Below are 16,706 nucleotides of genomic sequence, written 5' to 3'. Positions count from 1 at the left end.
CCCCCCACCCCCTCTCTCTCCCTCTTTCTCTCGCTCGGTCAGCCCCCACCCCCCCCCCCCTCTCTCTCTCTCCCTCTTCTCTCTCTCGGTCAGCCCCCCCCCCACCCAGATTAATTACAGCTCCCTAGGGGCTTTATAACACTGTACAAATTACTCCAATAAAACTATTTTCCTCTAAAATGTTTTAAATCTGTCTGATTACGTAATAATATATCTGATGTAGTGTTGTTAGCTATTGTATGACTTACTGAACAGGTTATTTATGTGATATAATGCCTTACTGTTGTAGTTTTATGGCTATCGCTGTTCGCCATAACAATGTTTATCAGTGATGACCACCTTGTAAACGCTCATCACCCACGATGCAGTTTACCAGTCTGTCATCGCTCTGTTTGCTGTTCTGTACCATCAGAGATTGCAACACACTGTTTTATAGCTGTACAGAGATTAGGTCTCAATTGAAAAAGAGATGTAACTCTCTCTTCTAACCAAACTAGGATATAAAACCAGTCTATATTTCTTTTGAAAAAAAAGAGATTTAATAATCTTGCAAAGTCTAAAGTTGTTAAAGTAGAACGTAACATGTGTTTGTGTCACAGAGACAACGATGACATTATAGCGAGAAACAGAGACATTATAGCGAGAAACAGAGACATTATAGCGAGAAACAGAGACATTATAGCGAGAGACAGAGACATTATAGCGAGAGACAGAGACATTATAGCGAGAGACAGAGACATTATAGCGAGAGACAGAGACATTATAGCGAGAGACAGAGACATTATAGCGAAAGACAGAGACATTATAGCGAGAGCAGAGACATTATAGTCAGAGACAGAGACATTATAGCGAAAGACAGAGACATTATAGCGAGAGCAGAGACATTATAGCGAGAAACAGAGACATTATAGCGAGAAACAGAGACATTATAGCGAGAGACAGAGACATTATAGCGAGAGACAGAGACATTATAGCGAGAGACAGAGACATTATAGCGAGAGACAGAGACATTATAGCGAGAGACAGAGACATTATAGAGAAAGACAGAGACATTATAGCGAGAGCAGAGACATTATAGTCAGAGACAGAGACATTGTAGCGAGAGACAGAGACATTATAGCGAGAGACAGAGACATTGTAGCGAGAGACAGAGACATTATAGCGAGAGACAGAGACATTATAGCGAGAGACAGAGACATTATAGCGTGCTTGACATTGAAAGGTAATTTCCCACTGTGGAGCGTGACAAAGCGCGACGGGATTGAATCCTAAGCGATGTTTACTGCGTGTGTGTCTCTGTCGCTGTGTTCCAGGCACGCTCCAGTCCAGCCCTTCCTTCCTTTCCTCCCAGACCAGTAGTAGCAGTAGTAGTCCAGACGACAGTGATTCTGACCTGGCCTTCAGCGTCAACAGATCCTCCTCCGAGTCCTCCCTGGGTCAGTTACACGCACGTGACCACACACACATGACTTCATGAAGGCTCTATGTAGCTGTTATAAACTGACTTCATGAAGGCTCTATGTAGCTGTTATAAACTGACTTCATGAAGGCTCTATGTAGCTGTTATAAACTGACTTCATGAAGGCTCTATGTAGCTGTTATAAACTGACTTCATGAAGGCTCTATGTAGCTGTTATAAACTGACTTCATGAAGGCTCTATGTAGCTGTTATAAACTGACTTCATGAAGGCTCTATGTAGCTGTTATAAACTGACTTCATGAAGGCTCTATGTAGCTGTTATAAACTGACTTCATGAAGGCTCTATGTAGCTGTTATAAACTGACTTCATGAAGGCTCTATGTAGCTGTTATAAACTGACTTCATGAAGGCTCTATGTAGCTGTTATAAACTGACTTCATGAAGGCTCTATGTAGCTGTTATAAACTGACTTCATGAAGGCTCTATGTAGCTGTTATAAACTGACTTCATGAAGGCTCTATGTAGCTGTTATAAACTGACTTCATGAAGGCTCTATGTAGCTGTTATAAACTGACTTCATGAAGGCTCTATGTAGCTGTTATAAACTGACTTCATGAAGGCTCTATGTAGCTGTTATAAAACTCAACAAGTTGCTGTTCATTTGAAGTAGTAATGTAAAAATGTTTCCCAGGGCCTCCTCTCATTCTAACACCTCTCCTATCTTCATCTCCTCCTCAGTGACGGCCCCCAGCTCCCCTCTCAGCCCCCCTGTCTCCCCCACGCTGTCTCCCCCACCCTGTCTCCCCCACGCTGTCTCCCCCACCCTGTCTGCCCCAGAGCTGCCTTCTGGTGGTAAGAACGGGGAGTGCACCGTCTGTTTCGACCAGGAAGTGGACACAGTCATCTACACCTGCGGTCACATGTGTCTGTGTAACAACTGTGGGCTAAAGCTGAAGAGACAAGTGAATGCCTGCTGTCCTATCTGCCGCAGGCCCATTAAAGACGTCATCAAGACATACAGACCATGAGAGGACTGGGACATTACTGGGACATTACTGGCAGCAGGCCCATTAAAGACGTCATCAAGACATACAGACCATGAGAGGACTGGGACATTACTGGGACATTACTGGACATTACTGCAGCAGGCCCATTAAAGACGTCATCAAGACATACAGACCATGAGAGGACTGGGACATTACTGGGACATTACTGCAGCAGGCCTATTAAAGACATCATCAAGACATACAGATCATGAGAGGACTGGGACATTACTGGGACATTACTGCAGCAGGCCTATTAAAGACATCATCAAGACATACATACCATGAGAGGACTGGGACATTACTGGGACATTACTGCAGCAGGCCCATTAAAGACGTCCCATTAAAGACATCATCAAGACATACAGACCATGATGTCTGGGACATTACTGCAGCAGAAATTGTCTAGAGCAGGGATATTCAACTCTGACCCTACGAGATCTGGAGTACTGCTGGTTTCCTGTTCTACGTGATAATTCATTTCACACCTGTTGTCCCAGGTCTATATCAGTCCTTGATTAGAGGGGAATTATTTTTTTTTTAAGCAAGTAGAACTGCTTTGAGGTCCAGATGTATATTTGAAGGCTATAGAGACAGACTGGACACCATTTCAACAGGCTCATCAAGGTCATTATTAAGCCTGACCATCCATGAGAGGACAAACTACTGGGACAGGGCTCTGTCTGCACCCCACAGAGACACCTCTTACCAAACTGGACACTCTACACTACGGCAGGTCCATCACGGACCTCCCACATCAAGACATATTGGCCCTGATAGACTGAACACACTGCAGCAGTCAGGCAGGGCCTTGAAAGAGGATAGGCAGGCAAACTCTCTCTCTCTCTCTCTACCCGAGACTCTCTCTCTCTCTACCCGAGACTCTCTCTCTACCCTCTCTCTCTCTCTCTTTCTCTCTCTCTCTCTACCTGAGACTCTCTCTCTCTCTCTCTCTACCTGAGACTCTCTCTCTCTCTCTCTACCTGAGACTCTCTCTCTCTCTCTCTACCCGAGACTCTCTCTCTCTCTCTACCCGAGACTCTCTCTCTCTCTCTACCTGAGACTCTCCTCTCTCTCTCTGACCTGAGACCTCTCTCTCTCTCTACTCTACCGAGACTCTCTCTCTCTCTCTACCCGAGACTCTCTCTCTCCTCTCTCTCTACCTGAGGACCGCTCTCGCTCGCTCTTACCGAAGAACCTCTTTCTCTCTTTCTTCTCTACCTGAGACTCTCTCTCTCTCTCTCTCTACCATGGGACTCTGCTCTCGTCTCTTCTACCGGAACTCTCTACTCTCTCTACCCTGAGACTCTCTCTCTCTCATCTGACCTGAGACTTCTCTCTCTCTCTCAACCTGAGACTCTCTCTCTCTACTCGAGAACTCTCTCTCCTCTTCTACCCGAGCCTGCCTCCCTCTCCTCTCCTCTCTCTACCCTGAAGGGACTCTCTCTCTCTCTCTACCCTTGAGACCTCTCTCTCGTACCCCGAGCACTCTCTCCTCCCCCTCTCTACCTGAGACTCTGGTCTCTTCTCTCTGCTACGCTGAAAATCTCTCTCTCTCTCTACCCGAGACTCCTCTCCTCTCTCTACCTGAGACTCTCTCTCTCTCTCTCCTCTCTCTACCTGACCTGAGACTCTCTCTCTCTCTCTCTACCTGAGACTCTCTCTCTCTCTCTCTACCGGAGACTCTCTCTCTCTCTACCTGAGACTCTCTCTCTCTCTCTACCCGAGACTCTCTCTCTACCCGAGACTCTCTCTCTCTCTACCTGAGACTCCCTCTCTCTCTCTACCCGAGACTCTCTCTCTCTCTACCCGAGACTCTCTCTCTCTCTCTCTCTACCTGAGACTCTGTCTCTCTCTCTACCTGAGACTCTCTCTCTCTCTCTACCCGAGACTCTCTCTCTCTACCTGAGACTCTCTCTCTCTCTCTCTACCCAAGACTCTCTCTCTCTCTCTACCTGAGACTCTCTCTCTCTACCTGAGACTCTCTCTCTCTCTCTACCTGAGACTCTCTCTCTCTCTACCTGAGACTCTCTCTCTCTCTCTACCGAGACTCTCTCTCTCTACCCGAGACTCTCTCTCTCTCTCTACCTGAGACTCTCTCTCTCTCTCTACCTGAGACTCTCTCTCTCTCTCTACCCGAGACTCTCTCTCTCTCTCTACCTGAGACTCTCTCTCTCTACCTTGAGACTCTCTCTCTCTCTCTACCTGAGACTCTCTCTCTCTCTACCTGAGACTCTCTCTCTCTCTCTACCCGAGACTCTCTCTCTCTACCTGAGACTCTCTCTCTCTCTACCTGAGACTCTCTCTCTCTCTCTCTACCCGAGACTCTCTCTCTCTCTCTCTCTCTACCTGAGACTCTCTCTCTCTCTCTCTCTACCTGAGACTCTCTCTCTCTACCCGAGACTCTCTCTCTCTCTCTACCTGAGACTCTCTCTCTCTCTCTCTCTCTCTCTCTCTCTCTCTCTACCTGAGACTCTCTCTCTCTACCTGAGACTCTCTCTCTCTCTACCTGAGACTCTCTCTCTCTCTCTACCCGAGACTCTCTCTCTCTACCTGAGACTCTCTCTCTCTCTCTACCCGAGACTCTCTCTCTCTCTCTCTCTCTCTCTACCTGAGACTCTCTCTCTCTCTCTACCTGAGACTCTCTCTCTCTCTCTCTACCCGAGACTCTCTCTCTCTCTCTACCTGAGACTCTCTCTCTCTACCTGAGACTCTCTCTCTCTCTCTACCTGAGACTCTCTCTCTCTCTACCTGAGACTCTCTCTCTCTCTCTACCCGAGACTCTCTCTCTCTACCTGAGACTCTCTCTCTCTCTACCTGAGACTCTCTCTCTCTCTCTACCCGAGACTCTCTCTCTCTCTCTCTACCTGAGACTCTCTCTCTCTCTCTCTCTACCTGAGACTCTCTCTCTCTACCCGAGACTCTCTCTCTCTCTCTACCTGAGACTCTCTCTCTCTCTCTCTCTCTCTACCTGAGACTCTCTCTCTCTCTACCTGAGACTCTCTCTCTCTCTCTACCCGAGACTCTCTCTTTCTACCTGAGACTCTCTCTCTCTCTCTACCCGAGACTCTCTCTCTCTCTCTCTCTACCTGAGACTCTCTCTCTCTCTCTACCTGAGACTCTCTCTCTCTCTCTACCTGAGACTCTCTCTCTCTACCCGAGACTCTCTCTCTCTCTACCTGAGACTCCCTCTCTCTCTCTACCCGAGACTCTCTCTCTCTCTCTACCCGAGACTCTCTCTCTCTCTCTCTCTCTCTACCTGAGACTCTCTCTCTCTCTACCGAGACTCTCTCTCTCTCTCTACCTGAGACTCTCTCTCTCTACCTGAGACTCTCTCTCTCTACCTGAGACTCTCTCTCTCTCTACCTGAGACTCTCTCTCTCTCTCTACCCGAGACTCTCTCTCTCTACCTGAGACTCTCTCTCTCTCTCTACCTGAGACTCTCTCTCTCTCTCTACCCGAGACTCTCTCTCTCTCTCTACCTGAGACTCTCTCTCTCTCTCTCTACCTGAGACTCTCTCTCTCTACCCGAGACTCTCTCTCTCTCTCTACCTGAGACTCTCTCTCTCTCTCTCTCTCTCTCTACCTGAGACTCTCTCTCTCTACCTGAGACTCTCTCTCACTCTACCTGAGACTCTCTCTCTCTCTCTACCCGAGACTCTCTCTCTCTACCTGAGACTCTCTCTCTCTCTCTACCCGAGACTCTCTCTCTCTCTCTACCTGAGACTCTCTCTCTCTCTCTACCTGAGACTCTCTCTCTCTCTCTCTACCCGAGACTCTCTCTCTTTCTCTACCTGAGACTCTCTCTCTCTACCTGAGACTCTCTCTCTCTCTCTACCTGAGACTCCCTCTCTCTCTACCTGAGACTCTCTCTCTCTCTCTACCCGAGACTCTCTCTCTACCTGAGACTCTCTTCTCTCTCTCTACCTGAGACTCTCTCTCTCTCTCTACCCGAGACTCTCTCTCTCTCTCTCTACCTGAGGACTCTCTCTCTCTCTCTCTCTACTGAGACTCTCTCTCTCTACCCGAGACTCTCTCTCTCTCTTCTACCTGAGACTCTCTCTCTCTCTCTCTCTCTCTACCTGAGACTCTCTCTCTCTCTCTCTACCTGAGACTCTCTCTCTCTCTCTACCCCGAGACTCTCTCTTTTCTACCTGGACTCTCTCTCTCTCTTCTACCCGAGATCTCTCTCTCTCTCTCTCTACCTGAGACTCTCTCTCTCTCTCTACCTGAGGACTCTCTCTCTCTCTCTACCTGAGACTCTCTCTCTCTACCCGAGACTCTCTCTCTCTCTACCTGAGACTCCCTCTCTCTCTCTACCCGAGACTCTCTCTCTCTCTCTACTCCGAGACTCTCTCTCTCTTCTCTCTACCTGAGCCTCTCTCTCTCTCTTCTACCTGAGACTCTCTCTCTCTCTCTACCCGAGACTCTCTTCTCTACCTGAGACTGCTCTCTCTCTCTCTCTTACCCGAGACTCTCTCTCTCTCTCTACCTTAGACTCTCTCTCTCTACCTGAGACTCTCTCTCTCTCTCTACCTGAGACTCTCTCTCTCTCTACCTGAGACTCTCTCTCTTCTCTCTACCTGAGACTCTCTCTCTCTCTACCCGAGACTCTCTCTCTCTCTCTCTACCTGAGACTCCCTCTCTCTCTCTACCCAAGGACTCTCTCTCTCTCTCTACCGAGACTCTCTCTCTCTCTTTCTCTCTCTCTACCTGAGACTCTCTCTCTCTCTCTACCCGAGACTCTCTCTCTCTCTCTACCTGAGACTCTCTCTCTCTCTCTACCTGAGACTCTCTCTCTCTCTCTACCTGAGACTCTCTCTCTCTACCTGAGACTCTCTCTCTCTACCTGAGACTCTCTCTCTCTCTACCCAAGACTCTCTCTCTCTCTCTACCTGAGACTCTCTCTCTCTCTACCTGAGACTCTCTCTCTCTCTCTCTCTCTACCTGAGACTCTCTCTCTCTCTCTACCTGAGACTCTCTCTCTCTCTCTCTACCCGATACTCTCTCTCTCTCTACCTGAGACTCTCTCTCTCTCTCTCTCTCTACCTGAGACTCTCTCTACCATAGCTGAGGGCGGCAGGGCTTTCTTTTCCTGTTTGTCTGCCTGTCACATGGTTTTCTAACTGTGTGGTTTTAACCCTTCACGTGTTGGAAGGACAGCTGAGGGGACTCTTCTGTGAGTCACCACTCTGCCAAATACCTTCTATCTTTGTGCCTTAGACAATGTTTGTCAAATGTCTTCATGTCCAAGTTCTAATATGATGACAAGGCTATTTGTAAATGAAGGTGTTGTGGAATTAATGAAGAAGCACATTGGTCACTGCAGACAGCTTATGCAAAATAAAAAGAGACTGTTTATGTTTCTAAATGAGAAAAATATATCATCTTATGTTGGCGAATTGTTCAGGGCTTTTTTACTATGAAGAGAAAGATGTTTGAACAAGACATGCAGAGTGTTATGAAATGAAACGTCCTTATAGTGCACTACGCTGGTCTAAAATAGCACACTATATAGGGAATAGTGTTCCATAGGTCCCTGGTCTAAAGTAGCACACTATATATAGGGAATAGGGTTCCATAGGTCCCTGGTCTAAAGTAGCACACTATAATTAGGGAATAGGGTTCCATAGGTCCCTGGTCTAAAGTAGCACACTATATATAGGGAATAGGGTTCCATAGGTCCCTGGTCTAAAGTAGCACACTATAATAGGGAATAGGGTTCCATAGGTCCCTGGTCTAAAGTAGCACACTATATTAGGGAATAGGGTTCCATAGGTCCCTGGTCTAAAGTAGCACACTATATAGGGAATAGGGTTCCATAGGTCCCTGGTCTAAAGTAGCACACTATATATAGGGAATAGGGTTCCATAGGTCCCTGGTCTAAAGTAGCACACTATATATAGGGAATAGGGTTCCATAGGTCCCTGGTCTAAAGTAGCACACTATATAGGGAATAGGGTGCCGTTTGGAGCACAGACTTATTCTGTGGTGTGCTAGAATGTAAATGTGATTTATTGTGTATTCAGGTGTTCTCTCTGGCCCCGTTTATACCTGGTGCTTTGTTCTGATCTCTCTGGCCCCGTTTATACCTGGTGGTTTGTTCTGATCTCTCTGGCCCCGTTTATACCCGGTGCTTTGTTCTGATCTGCTCTACATTCTGATTGTGCCCATATTTACAGAAATATGTCTACACAAAGTATTAAAAGTGTCTGTTATCCATCCACTGTCTGCATTGTGACCACATTTCCTGGTTCCTTCATTTAGGCAAATATTTCAAAGCTATTCATTCCAAATAATATGTATTTATTTATATATTTATATATTTATTTATATATTTATTTATTTATATATTTATATATTTATATATTTATTTATATATTTATTTATTTATATATTTATTTATTATATATTTATATATTTATATATTATATATTTATTTATATATTTATTTATTTATATATTTATTTATATATTTATATATTTATTTATTTATATATTTATATATTTATATATTTATATATTTATATATTTATTTATATATTTATTTATTTATATATTTATTTATTTATATATTTATATATTTATTTATATATTTATTTATTATATTTATTTATATATTTATTTATTTATATATTTATATATTTATATATTTATTTATATATTTATTTATTTATATATTTATTTATTTATATATTTATTTATATATTTATTTATATATTATATATTTATTTATATATTTATATATTTATTTATATATTATTATATATTTATATATTATTTATATATTTATATATTTATTTATATATTTATATATTTATTATATATTTATATATTTATATATTTATATATTTATTTATATATTTATTTATATATTTATATATTATTTATATATTTATATATTTATTTATATATTTATTTATATATTTATATATTTATTTATATATTTATTTATATATTTATATATTTATTTATATATTTATTTATATATTTATTTATATATTATTTATATATTTATATATTTATTTATATATTTATTTATATATTTATATATTTATTATATATTTATATATTATTATATATTTATATTTATATATTTATATATTTATTTATATATTTATTTATATATTTATTTATATATTTATTTATATATTTATATATTTATTTATTTATTTATTTATATATTTATATATTTATTTATATATTTATATATTTATTTATTTATATATTTATTTATTTATTTATATATTTATTTATATATTTATTTATTTATTTATTGCAAGACACAAATGTAATCAATCAATGGTGCCACATGTCAACGATTGTAGGGGCCTAGAATATTTATGATTTAAATGTTTTTTTCTTTCCAGATCTGTCTACACTTGTACAATATCCAGACACAATGTGTGTCTGACTACCTCTAGAGGGGATCAGGAAGATCTGATCACAATGTGTGTCTGACTACCTCTAGAGGGGATCAGGAAGATCTGATCACAATGTGTGTCTGACTACCTCTAGAGGGGATCAGGAAGATCTGATCACAATGTGTGTCTGACTACCTCTAGAGGTGATTAGGAAGATCTGATCACAATGTGTGTCTGACTACCTCTAGAGGGGATCAGGACGATCTGATCACAATGTGTGTCTGACTACCTCTAGAGGGGATCAGGAAGATCTGATCACAATGTGTGTCTGAGTACCTCTAGAGGTGATCAGGAAGATCTGATCACAATGTGTGTCTGACTACCTCTAGAGGTGATCAGGAAGATCTGATCACAATGTGTGTCTGACTACCTCTAGAGGTGATCATGACGATCTGATCACAATGTGTCCTTTGTTTTGTCTACATCAGTCCAAAAAGAAATGTGGACAAGATCAGGACAAAGGACGCATGTAAGAACCAGATATAAACAGGGCTTCTGTGAGAGGAAAGAGACAGGATGCGTTTAGTGAATTCACCCCTAGGGGGCAGCCTCTGCATTGAGAGTGATAACCATCCTAAGTCAAGAGACATCACTTTGTCAATCACAACATTTCACTTGACCTCTTGTATTTTAAAGAACATCGTTTTCCATTCCCAAAGTACCTTTGTAGAAATCTTAACGACTAAACAAAAACAACAACCAGACGTCATGGTTTCTGCAGAACCAGTTCCTCCACATTTCAGCCTGTCATCCAGAACCTTCCAGTTGACAAGGAAACAACACAACTTTCCAGGTTGAAGCTCACTGGACGCAGTAACAAAAATAAGAAGACTGTATAAAATGTTTTTAAATGAGGAACATAGAACCGTATGTTGGCTTATTTTTCAGGGCGTTTCACTATAAAAAAAAGTGCCTTCAGAAAGTATTCATACCCCTTGACTTCAAATCAAATCAAATGTATTTATATAGCCCTTCGTACATCAGCTGATATCTCAAAGTGCTGTACAGAAACCCAGCCTAAAACCCCAAACAGCAAGCAATGCAGGTGTAGAAGCACGTTGGCTAGGAAAAACTCCCTAGAAAGGCCAAAACCTAGGAAGAAACCTAGAGAGGAACCAGGCTATGTGGGGGGGCCAGTCCTCTTCTGGCTGTGCCGGGTGGAGATTATAACAGAACATGGCCAAGATGTTCAAATGTTCATAAATGACCAGCATGGTCGTATAATAATAAGGCAGAACAGTTGAAACTAGAGCAGCAGCACGGTCAGATGGACTGGGGACAGCAAGGAGTCATCATGTCAGGTAGTCCTGGGGCATGGTCCTAGGGCTCAGGTCCTCCGAGAGAGAGAAAGAAAGAGAGAAGGAGAGAATTAGAGAACGCACACTTAGATTCACACAGGACACCGAATAGGACAGGAGAAGTACTCCAGATATAACAAACTGACCCTAGCCCCCCGACACATAAACTACTGCAGCATAAATACTGGAGGCTGAGACAGGAGGGGTCAGGAGACATTGTGGCCCCATCCGAGGACACCCCCGGACAGGGCCAAACAGGAAGGATATAACCCCACCCACTTTGCCAAAGCACAGCCCCCACACCACTAGAGGGATATCTTCAACCACCAACTTACCATCCTGAGACAAGGCTGAGTATAGCCCACAAAGATCTCTGCCATGGCACAACCCAAGGGGGGGCGCCAACCCAGACAGGATGACCACATCAGTGAATCAACCCACTCAGGTGACGCACCTCTTCCAGGGACAGCATGAGAGAGCCCCAGTAAGCCAGTAACTCAGCCCCTGTAATAGGGTTAGAGGCAGAGAATCCCAGTGGAAAGAGGGGAACCGGCCAGGCAGAGACAGCAAGGGCGGTTCGTTGCTCCAGAGCCTTTCCGTTCAACTTCCCACTCCTGGGCCAGACTACACTCAATCATATGACCCACTGAAGAGATGAGTCTTCAGTAAAGACTTAAAGGTTGAGACCGAGTTTGCGTCTCTGACATGGGTAGGCAGACTTATTCCATGTTTTGTAACAGCCTGAATTCCAAGTTGATTTGATGCTGGTGAGAGGGGAGGACAGCTCATAATAATGTCTGGAATGGAGCCAACGGAACGGTACCAAACACATGTTAATTACGTTGCAGCATCACAATGAGCCATTAAAGTGCCAGCAGCAATACCTGAGTAGAACAGAGCAGGGGGGAGAGTAGCAGAGACGCTGTATAGGTCTGTAGGTAGAGATGCTGTATCGGTCTGTAGGTAGAGATGCTGTATAGGTCTATAGGTAGAGATGCTGTATAGGTCTATAGGTAGAGATGCTGTATCGGTCTGTAGGTAGAGATGCTGTATAGGTCAATAGGTAGAGATGCTGTATAGGTCTATAGGTAGAGATGCTGTATCGGTCTGTAGGTAGAGATGCTGTACAGGTCTATAGGTAGAGATGCTGTATAGGTCTATAGGTAGAGATGCTGTATCGGTCTGTAGGTAGAGATGCTGTATCGGTCTGTAGGTAGAGATGCTGTATAGGTCTATAGGTAGAGATGCTGTATCGGTCTGTAGGTAGAGATGCTGTATAGGTCTATAGGTAGAGATGCTGTATAGGTCTATAGGTAGAGATGCTGTATCGGTCTGTAGGTAGAGATGCTGTATAGGTCTATAGGTAGAGATGCTGTATAGGTCTATAGGTAGAGATGCTGTATCGGTCTGTAGGTAGAGATGCTGTATAGGTCTATAGGTAGAGATGCTGTATAGGTCTATAGGTAGAGATGCTGTATCGGTCTGTAGGTAGAGATGCTGTATAGGTCAATAGGTAGAGATGCTGTATAGGTCTATAGGTAGAGATGCTGTATCGGTCTGTAGGTAGAGATGCTGTATAGGTCTATAGGTAGAGATGCTGTATAGGTCTATAGGTAGAGATGCTGTATCGGTCTGTAGGTAGAGATGCTGTATAGGTCTGTAGGCAGAGATGCTGTATAGTTGTGTAGTAGGTAGAGATGCTGTATAGGTCTGTAGGTAGAGATGCTGTATAGGTCTGTAGGTAGAGATGCTGTATAGGTCTGTAGGTAGAGATGCTGTATAGTTGTGTAGGTAGAGATGCTGTATAGGTCTGTAGGTAGAGATGCTGTATAGGTCTGTAGGTAGAGATGCTGTATAGGTCTATAGGTAGAGATGCTGTATAGTTCTGTAGGTAGAAATGCTGTACAGGTCTGTAGGTAGAGATTCTGTATCGGTCTGTAGGTAGAGATGCTGTATAGGTCTATAGGTAGAGATGCTGTATAGTTCTGTAGGTAGAGATGCTGTATCGGTCTGTAGGTAGAGATTCTGTATCGGTCTGTAGGTAGAGATGCTGTATCGGTCTGTAGGTAGAGATGCTGTATCGGTCTGTAGGTAGAGATGCTGTACAGGTCTGTAGGTAGAGATGCTGTATCGGTCTGTAGGTAGAGATTCTGTATCGGTCTGTAGGTAGAGATGCTGTATCGGTCTGTAGGTAGAGATGCTGTATCGGTCTGTAGGTAGAGATGCTGTATCGGTCTGTAGGAAGAGATGCTGTATCGGTCTGTAGGTAGAGATGCTGTATCGGTCTGTAGGTAGAGATGCTGTATAGGTCTATAGGTAGAGATGCTGTATCGGTCTGTAGGTAGAGATGCTGTATAGGTCTATAGGTAGAGATGCTGTATAGGTCTATAGGTAGAGATGCTGTATCGGTCTGTAGGTAGAGATGCTGTATAGGTCTATAGGTAGAGATGCTGTATAGGTCTATAGGTAGAGATGCTGTATCGGTCTGTAGGTAGAGATGCTGTATAGGTCTGTAGGCAGAGATGCTGTATAGTTGTGTAGATAGAGATGCTGTATAGGTCTGTAGGTAGAGATGCTGTATAGGTCTGTAGGTAGAGATGCTGTATAGGTCTGTAGGTAGAGACGCTGTATAGTTGTGTAGGTAGAGATGCTGTATAGGTCTGTAGGTAGAGATGCTGTATAGGTCTGTAGGTAGAGATGCTGTATCGGTCTGTAGGTAGAGATGCTGTATCGGTCTGTAGGTAGAGATGCTGTATCGGTCTGTAAGTAGAGATGCTGTATCGGTCTGTAGGTGGAGATGCTGTATCGGTCTGTAGGTACAGTGGAGATGCTGTAGGTCTGTAGGTGCAGTGGAGATGCTGTATCGGTCTGTAGGTGCAGTGGAGATGCTGTATCGGTCTGTAGGTGCAGTGGAGATGCTGTATTGGTCTGTAGGTGCAGTAGAGATGCTGTATCGGTCTGTAGGTGCAGTGGAGATGCTGTATCGGTCTGTAGGTGCAGTGGAGATGCTGTATCGGTCTGTAGGTGCAGTGGAGATGCTGTATCGGTCAGTAGGTGCAGTGGAGATGCTGTATCGGTCTGTAGGTGCAGTGGAGATGCTGTATCGGTCTGTAGGTGCAGTGGAGATGCTGTATATGTCTGTAGGTGCAGTGGAGATGCTGTATAGGTCTGTAGGTGCAGTGGAGATGCTGTATCGGTCTGTAGGTGCAGTGGAGATGCTGTATCGGTCTGTAGGTGCAGTGGAGATGCTGTATCGGTCTGTAGGTGCAGTGGAGATGCTGTATCGGTCTGTAGGTGCAGTGGAGATGCTGTATCGGTCTGTAGGTGCAGTAGAGATGCTGTATCGGTCTGTAGGTAGAGATGCTGTATCGGTCTGTAGGTGGAGATGCTGTATCGGTCTGTAGGTGCAGTGGAGATGCTGTATCGGTCTGTAGGTGCAGTAGAGATGCTGTATCGTTCTGTAGGTGCATTGGAGATGCTGTATCGGTCTGTAGGTGCAGTGGAGATGCTGTATCGGTCTGTAGGTGCAGTAGAGATGCTGTATCGGTCTGTAGGTGCAGTGGAGATGCTGTATCGGTCTGTAGGTGCAGTGGAGATGCTGTATCAGTCTGTAGGTGCAGTGGAGATGCTGTATCGGTCTGTAGGTGCAGTGGAGATGCTGTATCGGTCTGTAGGTGCAGTGGAGATGCTGTATCGGTCTGTAGGTGCAGTAGAGATGCTGTATCGGTCTGTAGGTGCAGTAGAGATGCTGTATCGGTCTGTAGGTGCAGTGGAGATGCTGTATCGGTCTGTAGGTGCAGTGGAGATGCTGTATCGGTCTGTAGGTGCAGTAGAGATGCTGTATCGGTCTGTAGGTGCAGTAGAGATGCTGTATCGGTCTGTAGGTGCAGTGGAGATGCTGTATCGGTCTGTAGGTGCAGTAGAGATGCTGTATCGGTCTGTAAGTGCATTGGAGATGCTGTATCGGTCTGTAGGTGCAGTGGAGATGCTGTATCGGTCTGTAGGTGCAGTGGAGATGCTGTATCGTCTGTAGGTGCAGTGGAGATGCTGTATCGGTCTGTAGGTGCAGTGGAGATGGCAGTTCTAACTTTTTATTTTGGGGTATTTTATTTAACCTTTATTGAACTCGGCAAGTCAGTTGAGAATAAATTCTTATTTACAATGACGGCCTACCAAAAGGCAAAAGGCCTCCTGAGGGGACGGGGGCCTGGGATTAAAAATATTTAAAAAAATACAATATAAATATAGGTCAAAACACACATCACAACAAGAGAGACAACACAACACTACATAAAGAGAGATCCGAGACAACACAGCATGGCAGGAACACATCACACTATACTATGGTAGCAACACAACACGACAACAACATGGTAGCAACACAACATGACAACAACACGGTAGCAACACAACATGACAACAACACGGTAGCAACACAACATGACAACAACATGGTAGCAACACAACATGACAACAACACGGTAGCAACACAACATGACAACAACATGGTAGCAACACAACATGACAACAACACGGTAGCAACACAACGTGGTTTGATTGATGACGTACCATAACAAATCAAGTTTCACTTTCATTGTTTTCTTTGTGATGAGAGGTGAGGTAGTTTATACCAGTTCTTTTTGATGAGAGGTGAGGTAGTTTATACCAGTTCTTTTTGATGAGAGGTGAGGTAGTTTATACCAGTTCTTTGTGATGAGAGGTAGTTTATACCAGTTCTTTGTGATGTGAGGTAGTTTATACCAGTTCTTTGTGATGAGAGGTTAGGTAGTTTATACCAGTTATTTGTGATGTGAGGTAGTTTATACCAGTTCTTTGTGATGAGAGGTGAGGTAGTTTATACCAGTTCTTAGTGATGAGAGGTGAGGTAGTTTATACCAGTTCTTTGTGATGAGGGGTGAGGTAGTTTATACCAGTTCTTTGTGATGAGAGGTAGTTTATACCAGTTCTTTGTGATGAGGTAGTTAATACCAGTTCTTTGTGATGAGAGGTGAGGTAGTTTATACCAGTTCTTTGTGATGAGAGGTGAGGTAGTTTATACCAGTTCTTTGTGATGATAGGTGAGGTAGTTTATACCAGTTCTTTGTGATGAGAGGTGAGGTAGTTTATACCAGTTTTTGTGATGAGAGGTGAGGTAGTTTATACCAGTTTTTGTGATGATAGGTGAGGTAGTTTATACCTGGACATGATTGATGGCATGGGGCACAGTGTTGGACTCATCACTTCGTCCTGCCCGCTCTGGCACACCAATGGAGACCAGTTGATAGAAAAGGAAGTTCCCCAAATCAAAAGGAAATGGGTGGGAGGTGGTGGTGTTCGCAAACTGAGAGCAAATTCCCAGATGCTCTCTTGTTATGAAACATAGGGAATAGGGAATAGGAAATAGGAAATAGGGAATAGGGAATAGGAAATAGGGAAAACAAATCATAATGGTTAGAAGGGATGATCTGTTGTATCTTTAGAGGAAAATACACTATGTTTCTGTGTGGACATTAATATCCCT

At 43.7% G+C, this 16,706-nt stretch overlaps 1 protein-coding gene across 2 annotated transcripts in view; it reads left to right on the top strand.

The window, feature by feature from the left end:
* The window catches only part of neurl1b (neuralized E3 ubiquitin protein ligase 1B), a 30,148-nt gene extending 26,756 nt beyond the window's left edge, over nucleotides 1–3,392 (top strand). For both annotated transcript variants that reach the window (XM_031798426.1, XM_031798425.1), the window contains exons 6-7: nucleotides 1,314–1,436; nucleotides 2,159–3,392. In XM_031798426.1, the coding sequence (XP_031654286.1) occupies nucleotides 1,314–1,436; nucleotides 2,159–2,448 (413 nt within the window). In that variant the 3' untranslated portion in view covers nucleotides 2,449–3,392. The remainder of the gene's footprint in view (nucleotides 1–1,313; nucleotides 1,437–2,158) is intronic.
* The last annotated feature ends 13,314 nt before the right edge of the window (nucleotides 3,393–16,706 follow it).

The sequence above is a fragment of the Oncorhynchus kisutch genome, linkage group LG19 (assembly GCF_002021735.2).
Source record: "Oncorhynchus kisutch isolate 150728-3 linkage group LG19, Okis_V2, whole genome shotgun sequence".
NCBI lineage: Eukaryota > Metazoa > Chordata > Actinopteri > Salmoniformes > Salmonidae > Oncorhynchus > Oncorhynchus kisutch.
This window is presented reverse-complemented; position numbering and strand designations above follow the sequence as displayed.